Raw genomic sequence first — 18,671 nt, forward strand, 5'->3', positions numbered from 1 at the left:
AAATCGGTTTTGAAATGGCTGAGATATTCAAAAACAAAGTAAAACAAAGTGATCCTAATAAAAGGTAGGTCCCAACTTTTATTAGGATAGCTTTGATTTGGATATCTCACCCATTTCAAAGCCAATTTCATCAAATAAACATTAACTTCCTCTTGGAATTACATGCTCTTTCATATTTTACAAAAGGTTTCTCATTATCTCACAAAAACAAACAAAAAAAGTTATTAACCTGAAGCCAGATATCAACCCAAACCATACCATCCCTTTAAGGTTTAAAATGTGCTTTTATTGATGCTCTCCGAGCTTCACTTAAATTTCATCTGCAAATGATATTTGCCAGTATCCGGGGCAGCTCGCATCAAATTAGGGATCAAATTGCCTCCCTCTTCATGACAAGATTATTGAAAATGGCCTATAATAAATGTCTTGTCACTTGTCTTTGAATGTGACAGTGAAAAGATAACGTCTTGATTGCTGTTTTCAGATGAAAATCAGTTTAATGCTGTGCCTGTGGTTCGTACACACTGCATGACCCGAAAATGTGTCTTTGTGTTTTGTAACATGCAAACTGTGCTGAATTGGTTTTTATTCCAAGAATCTTGTAGCCTTCTTTTGCCTATTATAATTATCTTCTTTTTTTATATGGGCAAGTCCAAGATAACACGCGCGTTACGTATGGGACATTCAGAGACTTTTATGACCTGAAAAATAGTGTTAATGGCTTTTGATCATATTAAACTTTATCATGCTGATTGATATCTAGGAGAAGTATAATCATGCAAAAAATGGAGAAAAATGACCTTCACAATTATATTCTAGAAGAGAAAATATGTGCCGTTACGTATGGGACCAGAAAATTTTTGTTTTTTTGAACATTTTTTTCAACCTCAAAACTCTCTGAAAGTATTTCATTCTACAACTTGTAACTCACTGTGATGAAAGTCACAACACTCAAGATTATCACAGGTAAGTTTCGTGTCATTAGGCAAAAAGCTCTAATTACAGGTTCTAATTAAAGACAGACATGACGTGTTACGTATGGGACAGTTACGTATGGGACAGTTTGTCCCCCATTCATTTAGTGTGTGAAGAACCATGTTTTGGGGTATTTTGCATAATTATTGAAGTAAAATCAGTTGAAACTACTCAAATACTGATCCAGATTGTCAAGGAAGCAATATTCCCCAAATATTCACCATCCTAATCATATTCAATCATATTTTTATATTTTTATGACCAACCTGAGTATGCATGCCCTTTGTCCCCCATTCATTTAGTGTGTGGAGAGACATGTTCATGGGTATTTTGCAGAGTAATTTTGGAAAATACCCACAAACAAATTTTTGCATAATTATTGAAATTGAATCAGTTGAAACTACTCAAATACTGATCCAGATTGACAAGGGAACAATATTCCCCAAATATTTACCATCATAATCATATTTAATCATGTTCTATATTTTTATGACCAACCTGAGTATGTATGCCCTATTTTTATCAGGATCGTTACTACTGAAAAATTGAATAGTTTAAAGTGTTTACTATCATTGATGAAGGGCAGTTTGCCATTTTGTTTCAATGAAAAACAATTTGACACAAGAAATATTAATTTTTATAAATAAGCAATACCTGCTGCGTGGAACCCCAGTGATCGAGTAGATAGATGTCTGTCTAGCAGTCAGGTCATTGATTCGAGTCACACCTCAGTATGTATACCCACGAATTTTGTCGTGGCTATTATTGAAACCTGAATAAGGACAATTTGTGTATCACTTGCAATTTAAAAAAAATCATTTTACTTTATTTTTTTAAATATTTATATCACAACCATTTCAAATTGGATCTCCATCACTAAACTTTGAATTCCTCTAGTCTTAGGATTGTATGCTCGTTAGTAATTCATATAATTGGTTTCCAATCATCTCATTAGATGTTGAAAACTGAATCCCAATTTTTCTGCAAAAAACTATACCGTCCCTTTAATGCTGATTTTTCATTGTGTATTTTGCCACTTTCTCCTCCCCCTTTCTGAAAATTGTTCAGTCAAGTACATGTATTGTTTAAAGTGTCTATAACTCAAAAAGTAGCTAAAATGTTGGGATGCTTTCTTCAGGATGATTTACCATTTGTGTACTGAGAGACCTTCCCAGCTAGCTACGTATGCATTCACATGCATTATGTATGAGGATGTCCCATACATAACACATTTGTCCCATACGTAACATTATTTCAATGCCTAATAAAAAATATTCCTTTTACTGTTTTTTCTTTTTTCTATGGTATTTAATTTCTCTAAACAATAAATTAGAACTTTCCAAAAGGGCATTAATATAACCTTAGCAATTTCAGAAAAAACTTAAAAAATTGACCTCAATTTGTTACGTATGGGACATCTCATGATAGGACACGAGCTAATTTGCATAATCATTTGCATAATCCCTAAATTTTCATACCAAGTTAAACTATTTGATGAACTTCTTATGTCCACATATTAATCAAATATCATTTGCTCTCCTTGGAATTAATATGAATTTTTATAAATGTCCCATACGTAACGCTGTGTTTCACATTTATGCAAATGAAGCCCTTAAAATTTGCATAAATTTATGTAATATAATTTTTTCCTCCATGGAAATCAAAACTTCAACTCATAAGCTTCAAAATGATACCAAACATGCCAATATTGAGCAAAGATGAAATTTTGCCTTCTGAGGGGACCTTATCTTGGACTTGCCCATATTGAAAATGTGCCTGTCAAGCTGAAGCATGGATTTGGTAACACAAAATGTATTTGACATGATTTTATGAAATTCCTATTGGTGAAGTTGAACAGGGGGCCCTTTATGTTAACCTCTGTGACTATCTAATCTAAAGTCTGGTTTTGTATACCCAGAGACAGTGCTGTGTGTAATCATTCCATCCCGTCTAGTACGAAACGAAACACTCCGACAGGACATAAAATGGAGGTCCTGTGTGTGTGAGAGAGTTGCACAACCCACGCATGTAAAAGATCCTACTTCATTCATTCATCGCAAGGAGAAGGGTGTTTAACCCGGTGAAGTGGTCTCGCCTCACATCCGAGTAGACCCCATGGAAGACCAGCTTGTGCAGCTGAATATTGGCTATCCAGCCATCTTCTCGGAAAATGAAAACAAACAAACAAGCAGACATTCACTTAAAAGGGAACGCAAACCCCAAAGAGCAATGTTGATTGACTAAAAGCATTAACATTAGTAGAACACATCAGTAAAAGTTTGAGGAAAATCGGACAATCGATGCAAAAGTTATGAATTTTTAAAGTTTTGGTGTTGGAACTGCTGGATGAGGAGACTACGTATGAGCGGACAACAATATAAAGAAAATATAAAAGGAATTCCACAAAAATTCACTTTTCTAGCAAAATGAAACAGTACTTGACTAACCGCTTTCAGAAAGCAGGGGGAATAAGTGCTTCCCCTAGCATATGTCAGTATCAAGTTGATGGAATGTGTAATTTTCATGAAAAATAAATTTTTATTGAATTCCCTTTATATTTTCTTTATATCGTAGTCCACTTACACGTCATAATCTCCAGTAGTCTCCCTACCCAGCAGTTCCAACACCAAAACTTTAAAAATTCATAACTTTTGCATCGATTGCCCGATTTTCCTCAAACTTTCACTGATGTGTTCTACTCATGTTACTGCTTTCACTCAATCCACATTGCTCTTTGGGTTTGCATTCCCTTTAACCATCAGATGTGACTTCATAGATAATGAGTATGCAGAGATCCTAGCAAATGTTTCATAATAGTTATTTCTAGACTGGAAGGCGACATGATCGATGGCATTTATTATTTAAAGATAACTATTTTATTTGGGCAGAGGCAATTACTGAGTGCACTTTTTTGCGGTATGAATTTGTATCTATCATTGTCAGATGAATCAAGGTTGTATTCTAAAGAAGGAAAAACAAATCAAGAAGAAGAATAAGGGGAGAAAAAGATGCTAATAAGGGAATATGCAAAACTATTTCAGATGTGATTTGGACTGATCTGGGTAAATAAATGGCCATTTGATTCCCTATAGGAGCGGCTGTCATCAGGTTTTACTGCTGATTTTCATGTAATACCTATAGCCAACCTTGCACTTTTTTTTTGTGGAATAGGTCCTATGCCCCCTTTCTTATCATTCGCCCCGTTTCTCCTCTTCTACCTCTCCCCTACCTCTATTGGTTTGTCTCTACCAGTCTTGCTATCTCAATTCCTTCCTCCAACCCCCTCTTCTTCTCTCCTTCATTTGTTTGTTTGTTTGTTTGGGTTTTTTTTGTGTCCCACAGAGCTGGTATAGTTTTGGTTGAGATGGGGATTCAGGTTTAACGTTTTGCGAGATAATGAGAAACCACTTATATGGAATATGAAACAGCGTGCTATTGTAGGAAGAATTAAGTTTACTTGATGAAAATCAGTGTTGAAATGGTTGAGATATTAAATACAAAGCAAAACAAAGTGGTGTGAATAAAAGGTGGGATTATCCTTCTATTAGGACCTTTTTGTTTTCGGATATCTCAGCCACTTTAAAGCCAATTTTCATCAAATAAGCTTTTAATTCCTCTTAAAATTGTATGCCCTTTAATGTTTCATATAGGACATATTTTAAGTGGTTTCTAATTATCTCGCACAAGAGTTAAAACCTGAATCCCCGTCCAAACGAAAACTATACCATTTCTTTTATATTTCTGTCGCTTCTTTTCTCTCTTCTTCTTTCTCACTTTAGCACATTCTGTCCGTCTCCTCCCTCCCTTTCTCATCCTTCCCTTCTCCTCTTCGTTTTTTTCCCTTTCTCCTCATCATTCCCCTTTCCGTCAGCTTCAATTTACCATCTAAAATGGCTTTCCTAGGGCTTTAAAGGACTGTTGAACTCGAAAATAGTCTGAAAGTTATTCATATTTTTTCCTTTTTTTTTTCCCAATCTTATCCTCCTTTTGGAGTTATAGGATCAGAATTGCCAATTAGGGTATGATCCCCCCCTCGGGTTCAGGGGAATCCGGCCATGAATCATCGGACAATCCCCCCATAATCCAGCATTTGGTGGTGGGCATATTGGTAGGAGTATGGGGAGGGGGTCGGGTGGGGTGTTGGAGTTTGTATTGGAGGAATGGTTGGTGGGGGTGCTCCATGTGGGCATTTGTGTAATTGTTAATATTCATATGTCTATATAGTGTTTGTGTGTGTGTGTGTGTGCCTGTCTATCTGTGTGAGAAGATGGATGGATTTGTGCGTGCATCAACTGTGCTATCAACAGCAGCCATCGTATTCTACTTGATTGACCTATAGATGGTTTTTATTGTAGAGCCAGTAATACTTGAATAGAAACGTATTATGTCAGTGATAGGGTCACATCGTCATCTTTGCCACAATATATGAAGTGTGATTTTCTGTAGGACATACCTGTGCCACTGTACACTTGTGGAGCTACAAGAAGCTCCATACACACACACAAAACACAACAACACACAAACAAACAAAACAAAGCGAACACACAGACAAACAAAAAGAAAAAAAAAACGGCAACCACAAAAATAAAAAAGAAACACACAAACAAAGAAATGAAGAGAAGACCTGGGATACACTGTACAAGTCATTCTATTTTATTTGTCTCCCTATGGAAAATATTATTTAAAGGTTACATGTGTAGGGTTTAGATTAAAAAAAAACAATCTTCAGGAAGAAATTTTTAAACAAAACACCAAAAACAAAACAAAAAAGACTAGGAATACCTCACTTTTCATCACTCACATAGAAGAAGACACCATATTTTGAATTTGTGCAAAACAGGTTACTGAGATCATTGAAGTATTGAAATTCAACATCATCTAAACAATAACAAAAAAGATAGGAATCTGTGTATAGAAGATTATCTAAACATAATATTTCTGTTTATCACTTAATATCTTCATTACTGTTTGTACGTATGAAAAGTGTAGGAGAATGGAATCGCATATTATGGGACTGCTATTAAGAGATAACTCTCAATGTTTTCATGAGATTTTCTTACTTTCATGATCCTCCATCCCCCCTCCCTGCCCAGCTAAAATGTCCTTGGCACATTAAGATTCGCCTTTGAGCACTGTACTATGTGAGCTTGAAAGCTGCATTTCCATTGCTAGCATTCAATTTCAGTACCGTCGTAATGGGAGCGAGTAAATACAGACATTTTAGAAAGCCCTCCCAGTGGCTGTGTTGAATGAATCCCGATGCTTTCCAAAAAAACGTGTTTTGTGCGACATGAAAGTAAACGCTATCGCATGTCGGTATGATTGACACACGGAAAGTGTAATAACCCCAAATTCGAATATGCCCTCACTTTCCTTGGCTGGCGGTGTAATGCTTTCCTCTTATTATTGGTGTTTTTGAAAGTATTTGGTTTGAGTTTGACAATGGCTCTGCTGTTTGTTTAAGGTTTTATCCGTAGGTTCAAGATCACTGACTTTGATTAAAAGTATTCAGCTTTTCCAGTCCTTTTTATGCCATTGCTAAAGTATAAATATGCAAGAAACCAAAATTTTATTGTGTTAAACTGCAATATCATTCTAATCTTTAACTCCTGCTGTCCCCTATCTTTCTTCCGGTGTACAGATATCTGCAAAATTGTTCATACCCCGACTTCTTACTTTTTTCTTTATATGCCAACTTTTAATATAATGATTGATTTACGGTGACACTCGGGCATGGGTTTGGTACCTTACAGTGTGATATCAAAAATAATTACATTGTGTGATTTTCCAGTTTCATCTCATTAGTATAACAAAAGAAATATAAAGATATTCATTTTACGAAGGCTAAAATAGACTTTATCCCAACTCGGACATCAGTCATTAAAGGACAAGTCCACCTTCATATACATAAGGATTGAGAGAATTCAATTCAATTTTCAATTCGGTTTTATTTCAAATCAAAAGAAGCATAACAGTTAGTCCGCAGACTAATAGTGTCATGCGTACAGAATAAAAATACATGCATGATTACAGAACATTCACAATCCAAGAAAAAATCAAAAAGTTAAAAAACCTATTAAATTATTCAGTCATACCAATATCATACAAAGCGTATTCCTTACAGTCCTATAATTACACATTACATTTACACAAAATTACACATGTGGTGATATTGCTGTAAACATAGATGCAGACATTCAAAAACAGACAATATACATGTACTATGGCTAGAGCAGAATAAATTTCCAAATGCAACATAACGAATAAAAAAACAACAAAATTAAATCAGCGGATGTATAGTGCCATATATGAAAAAAACGAAAATACAACAGTTCATATCTTTGAAAAATAAAACAAACAGAGATTGCACTGATATCAAATCACCTTTCAGCACTATATATCATTAGTATCATATTACTATTGCACTGCACTTCAGAAAAAATATATATTTCACATGGTGGGAGTATGAAATTGGACATACCATGTAGGTAAACTGTACACATACACTTACAACAGGGAATACATGTGTGTATATCATAACAAATTTAAAAACCATGAGTCCAGAAAAAAAAATCAATGAAACATACCCCTTTTACTAAAATATTATCTTCATCAACATAACCATACACAGATATACGCTCATAACTATATATAATAAACAGATGTATCATGTACATACATATAAACAGCGTAAAGATAGAAACGCCAGTTTCAATCTATTTGTTCATTATATCGTTATTACTAACAGATATAATTTCGACAATATATGATATTAAAATCAAATTTCATTCAAATATAAAAATTGCAATTTAAAAAGTCCAAAAATTGATTCTACGTAACTATTGATTTCTTGGTTTATCAAATTACAAAATGCATTGGGCACAATGAGGCTATATCTGTTCAACTTACCAATGAGTAATGTTATTGCAAAATGTTCAAAAGTTTCACAATTACCGGAGTACTTGATTACCCAACTCTATAAAAAATATAAATCATGAGATTCCAAATACAAATACATGATGAGATAACAAATTTCTCAAAAATTTCATAATTGTTGAAATACTTGATTGCACACATCTTATTCTTAATACAAATACATCAATTCACGTATGAAAGAAGCAAAATAAAATTTGTTATTGCTCTAATTATAGTTGAGTGATGTATATACAATTACAGAGAATTCAAGAGGTTCACAATTGATGGGATGCTTGATTGTGCGTACCTTTTCGTTCTGATTTTTGGCAGTGTTAATTTGTGACCATTTCGGAGTCCTGTTCGAGATACAGATTGTCTACTTGAGGGAAGCAGACCTCTATGTCTGTCAGAGAGCAACAGAGATTTTCCAAAGCTCAGGATGAGGTCTGTTCGACGAGACTCCAGGGTTGGGATGTCATACAACACTAAGAGTTCATCATAATGATATTTCTCAGGAGAGGAGATCATGCGAAGAGCCCGCTTTTGAACTCTCTCGATTCTGGTGGACTGATGTGCTGTGATGCTGCTTCCCCAGACTGGAGCACAGAATTCCATCAAGGGGCGAATGTAAGTTGTGTAGACGAACACCAAATCACCACGAGAAACTCCGAATGATTTCAACATGGTAAGAATGTACAGGCGGCGAGATGCTTGTGAGATCATGTGATCAACCTGAGCATCCCACTTCAGGTTGGCTTGTATAATCACACCAAGTAGACGAAGGGCAGGTACTGCTTCCAGTGCTGTGCTTTCAAGCATGATAACAGGCGGAGCTGGAGCATTGCGTAGGAAGCTAACATGTATGATCTTGCATTTCTCAGGTTTGGGCGTCATACCATTGACGGAACACCACTGTGACAAGGTGTCCACCTGCAACTGGAGCTGACCAGCATGAGATTTGTGTCGTATGTCTACAAGTGACAGATCATCAACATACTTCCATCTCCTCTCGGTGCTCATTGCAGCATCATTGATCATGATGAGGAAGATTATGGGCCCCAACTTGGTCCCCTGAGGAACTCCACACGTGAGCTTCTGCTCGGTCGAAGATGTGCCACAATACTTCACTGTTTGAGTGCGACAAGACAAGAAGCTTGAAATAACAGGAATGATAGCTGGGCGGACACCATGCTCCATCATCTTGCAAAGTGCTATAGAGCGATCAATTAAGTCGAATGCTTTTAGGAAGTCAATAGTGCAGAGAGTGGCCTCGTATCCTGGTCTCTCAAGACATCGATATACCTCATCGAGAAGGCTCACAAGATAGTGGCTCACAGAACTGCCCCTCATATTCCCAAATTGCTGTGGGTCAATCATCGGCTTGACATCTGCCATCATCCATTCTGCTAGGAAACCCTCAAAAACACGGGCAAGGATAGGAGTAATTGAAAGAGGTCTCAGCTGACTGAAATCGACAACGGGTGTTGTTTTGGGGACTGGACATACAGATGCAGTTTTCCAGCAGGATGGGAAGTGTCCTGTCTGTAAGCAGTTGTTGAAGATGGTGGTCAAGGGTTCAGAGATTTCATATGCGAATTCTTTGATGAGGCGAATAGGTATGTCTCTAGGATGTCCAGCCTTGGATGCATTCAACTTCTTGAGACGTTTGTAGACTTCATGTCGATTGATCTTTGGAGGAGGTAGGGAAGGTAGATATGCGGGCAAGGCAGATACATCAAGGCTAGGAAGTCGGTTGCAAATACTGGCAAAATGGCAGTTGAGTTCGTGGGCAAATTCAGCCGGCATTTTATCAGAAGCCAGCTTAGAGACAGAAGACTTGCGCATCCCTGTAAGGCCCTTGATTTGTTGGTGCCATTTTCCAGGTTCAGTCCGCCTAAGGTGATGTACTTTTCGAGCTCCAAAGTTCTTTTTTGCCTGAGAAATCTCTCTCTGAACAACGTTACGAGCCTGCTTATAAGATTGCATATCACCCCTGTCATGATGGTCATTTCGGGTGGTTATGAGTCGTCTAATGCGGTTGTTCATCCACACCTTGTCATTCACTCGACGTTTGATGGACACCTCATCAAAATGAGAATGATAGCGAGCAGTAAGGATTTCCTGGAGCCGCTCTGCTTGCAAGGATGCATCGGGCTGTTCATCAACATCCGACCAGTTGGCATGTGTTATCCATTGACCAAAGGAGCGCACGGATGAATCACGATGAGGTCGAACCGAGAAATTGACATTTTGGCGTGGAGCCTGTCGAGTCAAAGGTTGGAGTGATACGATCAGGTGGTCACTCTTACCTAGGGGAGCACACGTAGTAGGCTCTCTGTAGTCACTCCCCATGTCAGTGAAGATCTTATCAAGGATGGAATTGCCTCTCGTTGGCTCCAGAACGACCTGCCGAAGCAATGTGTGCAGCTCGATGGGCTGGGTATCAAGATAATTGAAGTCTCCTGCTATTAGTAGTGTGGTACTATTGGACAGTGCTCGAACTAAGTCTACAACATCAACGATGTGATCGCACATTTCATCACCATAGGGACAGCGTGGTGGGAAATACACAACACCGACAACTACGTCATGTCGCCATGCTGTATCTGAGGATGACTTTAGCTTGACCCACATGATTTCCAAGGATGGAGGGGTGTTGGCTTCAAATACCATGGTGGCGGTGATATCATTGCGTACATACAGTGCCACACCTCCGCCAATGCGACCGTCAGAGCGATCACGGTGTAGCAGTTGGTATCCAGGAAGAAGACATGCTGAGGCAGGTTTGTCGACGGAAAACCAAGTTTCTGTGACTGCAATCAGATGCACATCTTGAAAGTGTGTGTGTGAAGTTGCAAGGAGTTCATCTGCCTTGTTACAGAGAGATCGTGCATTCAACAAGATGGTAGATGGCACTGATGAGTTTACTACAGACTGACTTTGTTCCACTTCTGTGTTTGGGTGGCACGGAATAGGAACAAGATTCTCAACACATGTCCTCCTCTCTGCAGTTAATTCACTTGTTTTTGTACAAGTCCTGGATGGAGGTATCACTGTAATAGGGTGCTGACTCTTCTCAAAAGCTCTCCTTCCACGTTTGGTTGGTTGAATTGAGCACAGGCCATGCTGTTTCAATGTATGGTACACATCCAGTGGAACTCTATGGTGCTGAGATGAGGCTCCTATTGACAAAAGCTGCTCTCTAGAGTAAGAAATACCAGGCATTGTAGTGAGGAAGGACCAGAGCACTATAACAAAGGCAAGCTTTGTATTGATGGCCATCACTGCTTTACCCATGACCGAAGAAAATCACTGAAGTAGATGAAACACAAAGGCATGTACTGTAGCAATGGCCTCCTTCCATTGAGTACATTTGTAGGTCTCTTTGCTTGCAGAAATTTCTGAAAATGTCTACTGGCATTACCGCTCATTCCCATGTTGGAATGACCTGAAAGTTGTCTAGCGAGGACTCTGAGTATAGCCAGAGAGGATGTTACCAAATTTGCTGTAAAACAGAAGCAATTCAGGACGAAAATAACTTCCTTTGGAAGAGCTCTGCTGCAGTGCAACCTATGGCGCCACTGCACACTCTTAAGCAATATTAGTAGAACACATCAGTGAAAGTTTGAGGAAAATTGACCAATCCGTTCAAAAGTTACGAATATTTTAAGTATCTGCGCAGTCACTGCTGGAAGAGAAGACTACTACAGTGTATGATGTCACATGCGTACAACTATATAAGGAAAATAAAAAGAGAATTTCACAAAACTTTACTTTTTGAATAAAGTGCACATTTCTTCGACTTGCTACTGACGTATGTTAAGGGTAATATTATTCCCCCTGCCTTCTGAAAGAGAGAAGTCGAGTGTTCCGTTGTTATGCGAGAAAAATGGAAATATGTTGAATTTTCTTTATTCTTTCTTTATATCGTTGTACTCATGTGACATCACAAGCCGTAGTAGTCTTTTCATCCAGCCGTGACTCAGCAGAAACTTCAAAAATTCATAACTTTTTAACAGATTGTCCGATTTTGCTCAAACTCTCACTGATGTGTTCTACTAATATTGCTGCATTCACTCAACCCACATGTCTATGAAGGTGAACTTGTCCTTTAATTTTGATCACCAGCCATTTGCTTCTGATCACAGCACCTGATGCCTTGGATTTCACCATGTTTCCAGCAAAATTCTTATATTCCATTAAAATATTCAAATAATGAAGGACAGCCAAAAATGTGGAATTCTCAATCTCTCTATTGTTTATGCAAATGAAGTCAAACCAAAATTTTCTTGAATTGGTAGGTGACAACTAAATTCATCAAAGTCACACCAAAAGTATCATTCCATCATAAACTTATGAGGAAAAAAAAAAACACCATAAATGTTAAATGGTTCGAATAAGTTTGCAGACAAGTAGTTATATAGAAATATACATTTCTCGATAGACACTATTGCCACCAAAATGCAATGCATTATGATTATTGTTATTATTGTCATCATTGGTATAACAGTTTGCTAAATGTCATCTTCACGATGCATGCATTGACGTGTGTCTGATTTGCTCTGTATTTGATTAAACACAATGTAGAAGTAAAAACAAGAGAAAGTGTTGCGGACTGAAAGTCAATGTTGGGAAAGATTTGATTTTTCAACAGGTGTTGTGATCATACTGTTTCTTGTATATTATCCTATTCTGGCTGTATGGTAATCTATCATCATACAGAGTAGCTTTGTTTATTTGTTGTTGCTTTGGGGTGGTCAACAGCATAATTTGCAATGCGCACATGCGTGCATAAAAAAATTGATATGTGTATCATATGATGTGGTTGTGATGAAAGGGGAAAAGCGGACATTAAAACAAGGCTAGGATTGATACAGGATGACATACGAAGTCAGAACCAATGAGTTTGTTTCCTTTTAAAATGTCAGATGCACTCACACGTTAGAACATGTAGCTGCAAGCTATGAAAAGTGGAATGATGTGGTCTGCTATACATCATTCTTTCCCTTCATTTTTTTTCTTTTTTTTTTTTTGCTGTCGGATGTGATGTGATGTGCATGTCTGGTTGCGATGGTAACAGGCTATTCACGAGGGGAGACGGGTAAATCTCAGGAGTAAAGACTTTGTCCTTCTTCGCTCGTCGTCAGGACAGCTAAATACATACGGTGTGCCTCCTGACAATGACGGCCTGTCGTGCCAGGAAAAAAAGAAGAAAATAACCTAAAGAGATATCATGGAAAACATATAACGTATGCTCCACAGACTGAGAAGAAATTAATGAAGTACTATGAAGACTGAATGTGCAACTCTGGAAGATTTTTTCCTGACAATGTCATGCGTGTGAAAGCACCCCATTGTATTCCATTCTTTTTCTTTGTTTCTGATGTCCGTATCTTGATTTTTTTTTCTGGTCGTTTCTGTCGTTTCAGAATCAGAGCTTGAAGGATAAACTGTTGAAAGGGGGCGGTCTGCAGCACAAAGGTCTCAAGAATGGCCATGGCGATGTCACACCAAGTATTAGTACGACCAAGGTCAGTAGAGGGCGCCCTATTTCATTTTTCTTTTTGTTCTCTCGCTCTTTCTTTCTCAAGCGAGTTATATTACTTCACGTAGGTCCTAAAATGTCTCTTTCCATGCAGAATAACTGCATTCAGATTTCGAAATATATATGAAAAGTTTGAGCGCACAATGAGTTAAGCACCATTTTAAAACATTTTACATTATTAAATTCCATTATCAGATGGAGAAGCATAAAACCTTTCAAATGGCTCCTCACTTTTTACATCGAAAAGCATGAGTATTCTTGACATTATTATTAAAAGTATTCCATATTGTTTTATCATATTGTCTGTGTTTAGCAACTTTAATTGCAGATTTCTCAGATTTACCATGAGAATGGATTTAACTCATTTTGCAAGCAAACTCTTAAAATCAGTTGTACTATCTTTCTGCCAATTTGCCACTCAGGGCACTTCAGTCATACATAATTGTTCAACAACATTGAATTAAAATATAAGCATGATATGCTTGCAAATGGCCAACCATGAAAACCATACTAGCAATACAGGGATTAGATGAACTTTCGCGTACATTTTACTTTTGCAAATCTTTGCTTCCCGCAAAATTCATGAAAATTTCATGCATGTGACAAGTTCTTGTTTTACAGTATTATGTCTATCATTTGAAAAAAAATGTATATTTAATAGTGAATGAGCCTGACAATTTCCCCACCCTTCTCCCTCGTTGATTTACAGAGGTTATCCAACGGATCCATCGACCCCGACGACGATGTCAGCCGGGTGATCGAGCTCCAGGACACGCTGGAGAAGCAGAACCACGAGCTGGGCCAGGCCAAGGTTCGGGTGACGGACATGAACATCCGGGTCGCTGAGCTGGAAGAGAGCTTGGCCATCGCTCAGAAAGAGATGCTCAAGGCGCAGGAGAACGCTGCCAAGTACCAGCGAGATGCCAAGGAGGTACGGCCATCTCCTTTTTGGATAGGAGGGTAGTTCTTTTACCCCCTTTAGATACCAGTACCTAGGCCCTGTTTCATAAAGCTGTTCTTAAAGTTACGAACGACTTAAGAACGACTGGTGATCAGTTCTGTTGTGCTATACTGTAGTATCAGAATTTCAATAATTCAGCACAAGAACTGATCACCAGTTGTAAGTCGTTCGTAACTTTAAGAACAGTTTTATGAAACACCCCCCTGGGCCCTGTTTCATAAAGCTGTTCATAAAGTTACGCATGACTTTACAAACGACTTGAATATGGCAAGCCAAATGGGTTTCCTTATCATTGTTAATTTTGATAGCTAAAGTTGAAATTTGAAGATGATAAATGATTATGCTTACATGTTAACACACACATTTTTAGTTGAAATTTGTATTTTTGCTCCAATGTAGATGAAATATTGATGTACAATTGTTCTTTGTTAAAACATCATGGGAAAAAAAAATTACACAAATTTTGACACTTCATATTTCAGTCGTTCGTAAAGTCATGTGTAACTTTCTGATGTGAACAGCTGTATGAAAGAGGGCCTACATGTAACACCGTGTGAATAGCTGGGTGTGACAGCGACACAGGTCAACACAAGTGAAGCTTTTACGATACTGTCGGACTCACACTAGAGTTCATGTTTTCAGTAACAGCTACAGGTATTTTCAGCACATACATCCTGGGGACCGTTTCATGAAACATTTTGTCAGTGATTTACACCGACAATTGTTAAAAGCTACTGAAATCTTTGCGTCTGGTTGGCTGATAGCAAATTTGTCGGTGAAAACCTCCGACGAACTCGTTGATGAAACGCCCCCCTGGACAATGCATTGATTTTATCTAGATTGTTGAAGGTCGGGAGTGAGGGAATGTGAGGATCAATGAGCAAGGCACTGAAAGGGTTAAAACCACAACATAGTTCTCAAAAGGGCTTGAATTCATCTTCCACCATTTGGAATTTGCTTGCAATTTATATCAAAAGGCACTACAAAGAAACTTGTCTGACTGACGCAGTTTTCTGTTTGAATATGAATTTTATTGTGATTTGATTTAATTGAAATCTGATGTTGTGAAATCAGATATAATCTTGTCTGTGAAGAACATCAGAACTAATTGATGAAGGGTGTGGTATGAGTGGGAAGTATAGTCCCGCCTTGTCACCCCACAATTGGAAATAGCAACACTATCCGCAAAGAAATACTGTAAAACACAATATTTTCGCGGCATGAAATTTTCGCGAATTGGAGCCTACAGCCATTTTCGCGGCATGAAATTTTTGCGAGTTGCCTCTTACATTCAATGCATATAGTGTAGACAAGAACTTTCGTGTGCATTTTAATTTCGTGAATCTTGGCTCTCATGAAATTCACAAAATTAGAATGCACGCGAACATTCCTCGTTTTACAGTAACATCCAGAACGATTTCTTGTCTGTCCCGTTTTTTCCTCAGGCGATGGCGCAGAAGGAAGACATGGAGGAGAGAATTGCCACGCTGGAGAAGCGCTACCTCAACGCCCAGCGGGAGACGACCTCGCTGCACGACCTCAACGACAAGCTGGAAAGCGAGCTCGCCAACAAAGAGGGCGACATCAAACAGGTGGGTGTGAATAGCCCAAGATAATCTGTTGAACACCAGTCGCGAGTATACTCGGGCAGGTGTCCATTGTACACATGTGTCATTGCAAAATTAGCTGGTCCTCAATGGGTTAATATTCAAGATGGACCATGTTTACAGAGATGCTGAATGTTACTTTTTTTGTTGCAGTATTTTATATTGTTTTTTGCAAGAGAATATAGGAGGTTTTATGGGAAATACAGGTGATCCCGAATTATATTTAAAGACAATACATGTCTGCTGCCGGAAAGGTAAAAATACTGTTTTTCCACCCAAAAATATACATTTTCAGCCCACAGAATACCACAGTGGTGTTTACAAGGTTGGGTTCCCTGTATTTTAATCTGTTGAAGACTAGTACTGGCAGGTGTCTATGGAAATGCGTATTACAGTAAAATGGGCTTGTCCTCATCGGATCAACGGGTGAAGTGAGTTTGTTGGGCCTTGGTTGAGGTAACACATCTCCCAGTTAACATCTTTGGCATCTATACAAAGTAAAATGTACATCGTGAAGGTACTGGATAATGCATCACCTTTGAAAAAAAGCAAGTAGCACAAATACATCAATTTTGAATGTACAGCACTCTGTACTGGTATTTTAAATTCTGGCTCTATCCACATGCTGACCTCCTGTAGCTTCCAAGGCAACAGAGGGAAGAACAATCCAGTGTAGAAAAGATATTTTAAAGTGCAGTTGTGGAGATTAAGAGATGTACATGTCAAAAATTACCATATACAAACCTTTTAGAGTTGAAAACTCCCATCGCTTGAATGTAAAATGAGAGTACTTTGACTTCCAGCCCACATGCATGCTTTTATCCAAATCGAGCTTTTCTGTACCATGGAAAATTCAAGTGTGTCTGAGGTTAAAGGTCCCCGCAAGTCCAATGTCTGTTGAAGAGATAGTGACAGCTTAATGGCTTGTAAAGCAAGATATGCCACTCCCGCGCTGGACAACTGACCAATCTCTGTCCATTAGTGGCTGATACTAAAAACAAACTCATTCCAGATATGGTGACACTCCGATTACTTCCACTTGCAAAAAACAAAAATAACAGGGTAAGGGCAGCAGAATCTATGGGGGAATAAAAGAGATCCCAGTCTGCAAAATCACAGTTTCAGCTGTCAAAGAACTCCTTTGAAAAACCGTCAAAAGAAGGTGTGAATTAGAAAGTCTAGTGAGTCTAGAAATGAGAGGAAAATACCACTGAATATTAGCAAAAGTTCTAGGCATGTCAGATGTTGGAGGATCAGCCCAAAAGATGTTGCATTTCCTTGAAATTGTCTTTGCTGGAAATCCCACAGTGTCACTTGAAAGCTGCCCGGAAGAAAGTGTAGAAAGTTCAAAGTCGTGAAATTCTTCCATCGAGATGTTTTGATTGCAACTTATTGACAAATTGCCCTACATCGACGCAAATAAGCACCGAATTGATCTGTGTTTTAATAGCAGCCATGATAAAAAATCATTGGCATACATACTCTAAAACACTACTAATTAAAACACTGATCAATTCAGTCTTATTTACGTCGATGTAGGGCAATTTGTCAATAAGTTGCAGTGCAGAAAGTTATGAAAGAGAACACAGCTCTGCATTCTTTCATGATTTCGAAGCTAAAACTTTACAGTTTTTCTATGCTCAACATGATTTTTTTGAGCAACCTCCCAGATAAACCTCATACATTTTCACTTGGGAGGAGCTCAAGGCTAGTAGAAATATTCTTATCCGAACTCATAACCATCCGTAACCCATCCCGGTTCACCCTCCGCTCCTCACAAGGTATCACACTGAATCATCCAACTTCCAAGATGCTGGCCACACTTGGTGATAAAGCATTTTCATCTACTGCTCCCAAACTGTGGAATCAACTACAGTACCCTAAACTCTCCGCAACCAGCAATCTCTCATCACCTTAAAAAAAGAACAAAAAAAAAAAAAAACAACAACAACAACAAAAATCTAAAAACTCACTTGTTTCATTAATGTCAATAATCCGCTGGTAAAGGGCATTTGAACATGTACGTTTATGGAAAATGCGCTATATAAATATGTTATTATAACATCCAAGAATGGTAGAGAATTCCCAATGTACATTGGATCACAGTGAAGTGCAGCCATCGTAGTTAAAATGTTGCAACATCATGACAAGGGACTGCAGAAGTGAGACGAGAAGACTATCACAACATGAAATATTCTCTCCTGGGTGATGAAGAGCATTTTGATGTGTGAAAAAAGCAGTCTCTACATCACTGGTTGCCATGGGAACAGATTTCACATCCCCTCGTTTTTCCTTTCCGCTGCAGTACGAGGAAAAGATGCGGGGGATGCAAGAGCGACTGGACTCGTCCGAGCAGCGGCTGTCGCAGAGCCTGAGCAAGGCGGAGGCCCTGCCCAGCGTGGAGGCGGAGCTAGCGGAGAGAATGGCTGCCCTGTCACAGGTAAGCCACGCCCACTTTTATCAGACTAGCCAATCCAGTGCTTGCAGAGATAATTACATTGTACCTTGGCTCACCAATGCCATCTTTTCATTGAGTTTGAAACTTTTGAATGTTTGTGAGTAGTATGAGGCAATACATTTATAAATGCATTTAAAATGCTCAAAAAAGTGATTGGAAAACATTTCTTCTATGATCTTCTTTATTCAATATACAAAGCTCAATACCGTT

The 18,671-nt window shown here is 38.4% G+C and overlaps 1 protein-coding gene across 1 annotated transcript in view; it reads left to right on the forward strand.

Moving 5' to 3' along the window:
* LOC139738924 (liprin-alpha-1-like) overlaps positions 1 to 18,671 on the forward strand; it is a 173,095-nt gene that overhangs the window by 99,156 nt on the left and 55,268 nt on the right. Inside the window, exons 4-7 of the mRNA XM_071649549.1 lie at positions 13,320 to 13,421; positions 14,145 to 14,366; positions 15,842 to 15,988; positions 18,309 to 18,443. Coding sequence (XP_071505650.1) covers positions 13,320 to 13,421; positions 14,145 to 14,366; positions 15,842 to 15,988; positions 18,309 to 18,443 — 606 coding nt within the window. The remainder of the gene's footprint in view (positions 1 to 13,319; positions 13,422 to 14,144; positions 14,367 to 15,841; positions 15,989 to 18,308; positions 18,444 to 18,671) is intronic.

This window comes from Diadema antillarum, unplaced genomic scaffold (assembly GCF_040938485.1).
Source record: "Diadema antillarum isolate AM-2024a unplaced genomic scaffold, OU_Dant_1.0 seq00000775_RagTag, whole genome shotgun sequence".
NCBI classification, from domain to species: domain Eukaryota; kingdom Metazoa; phylum Echinodermata; class Echinoidea; order Diadematoida; family Diadematidae; genus Diadema; species Diadema antillarum.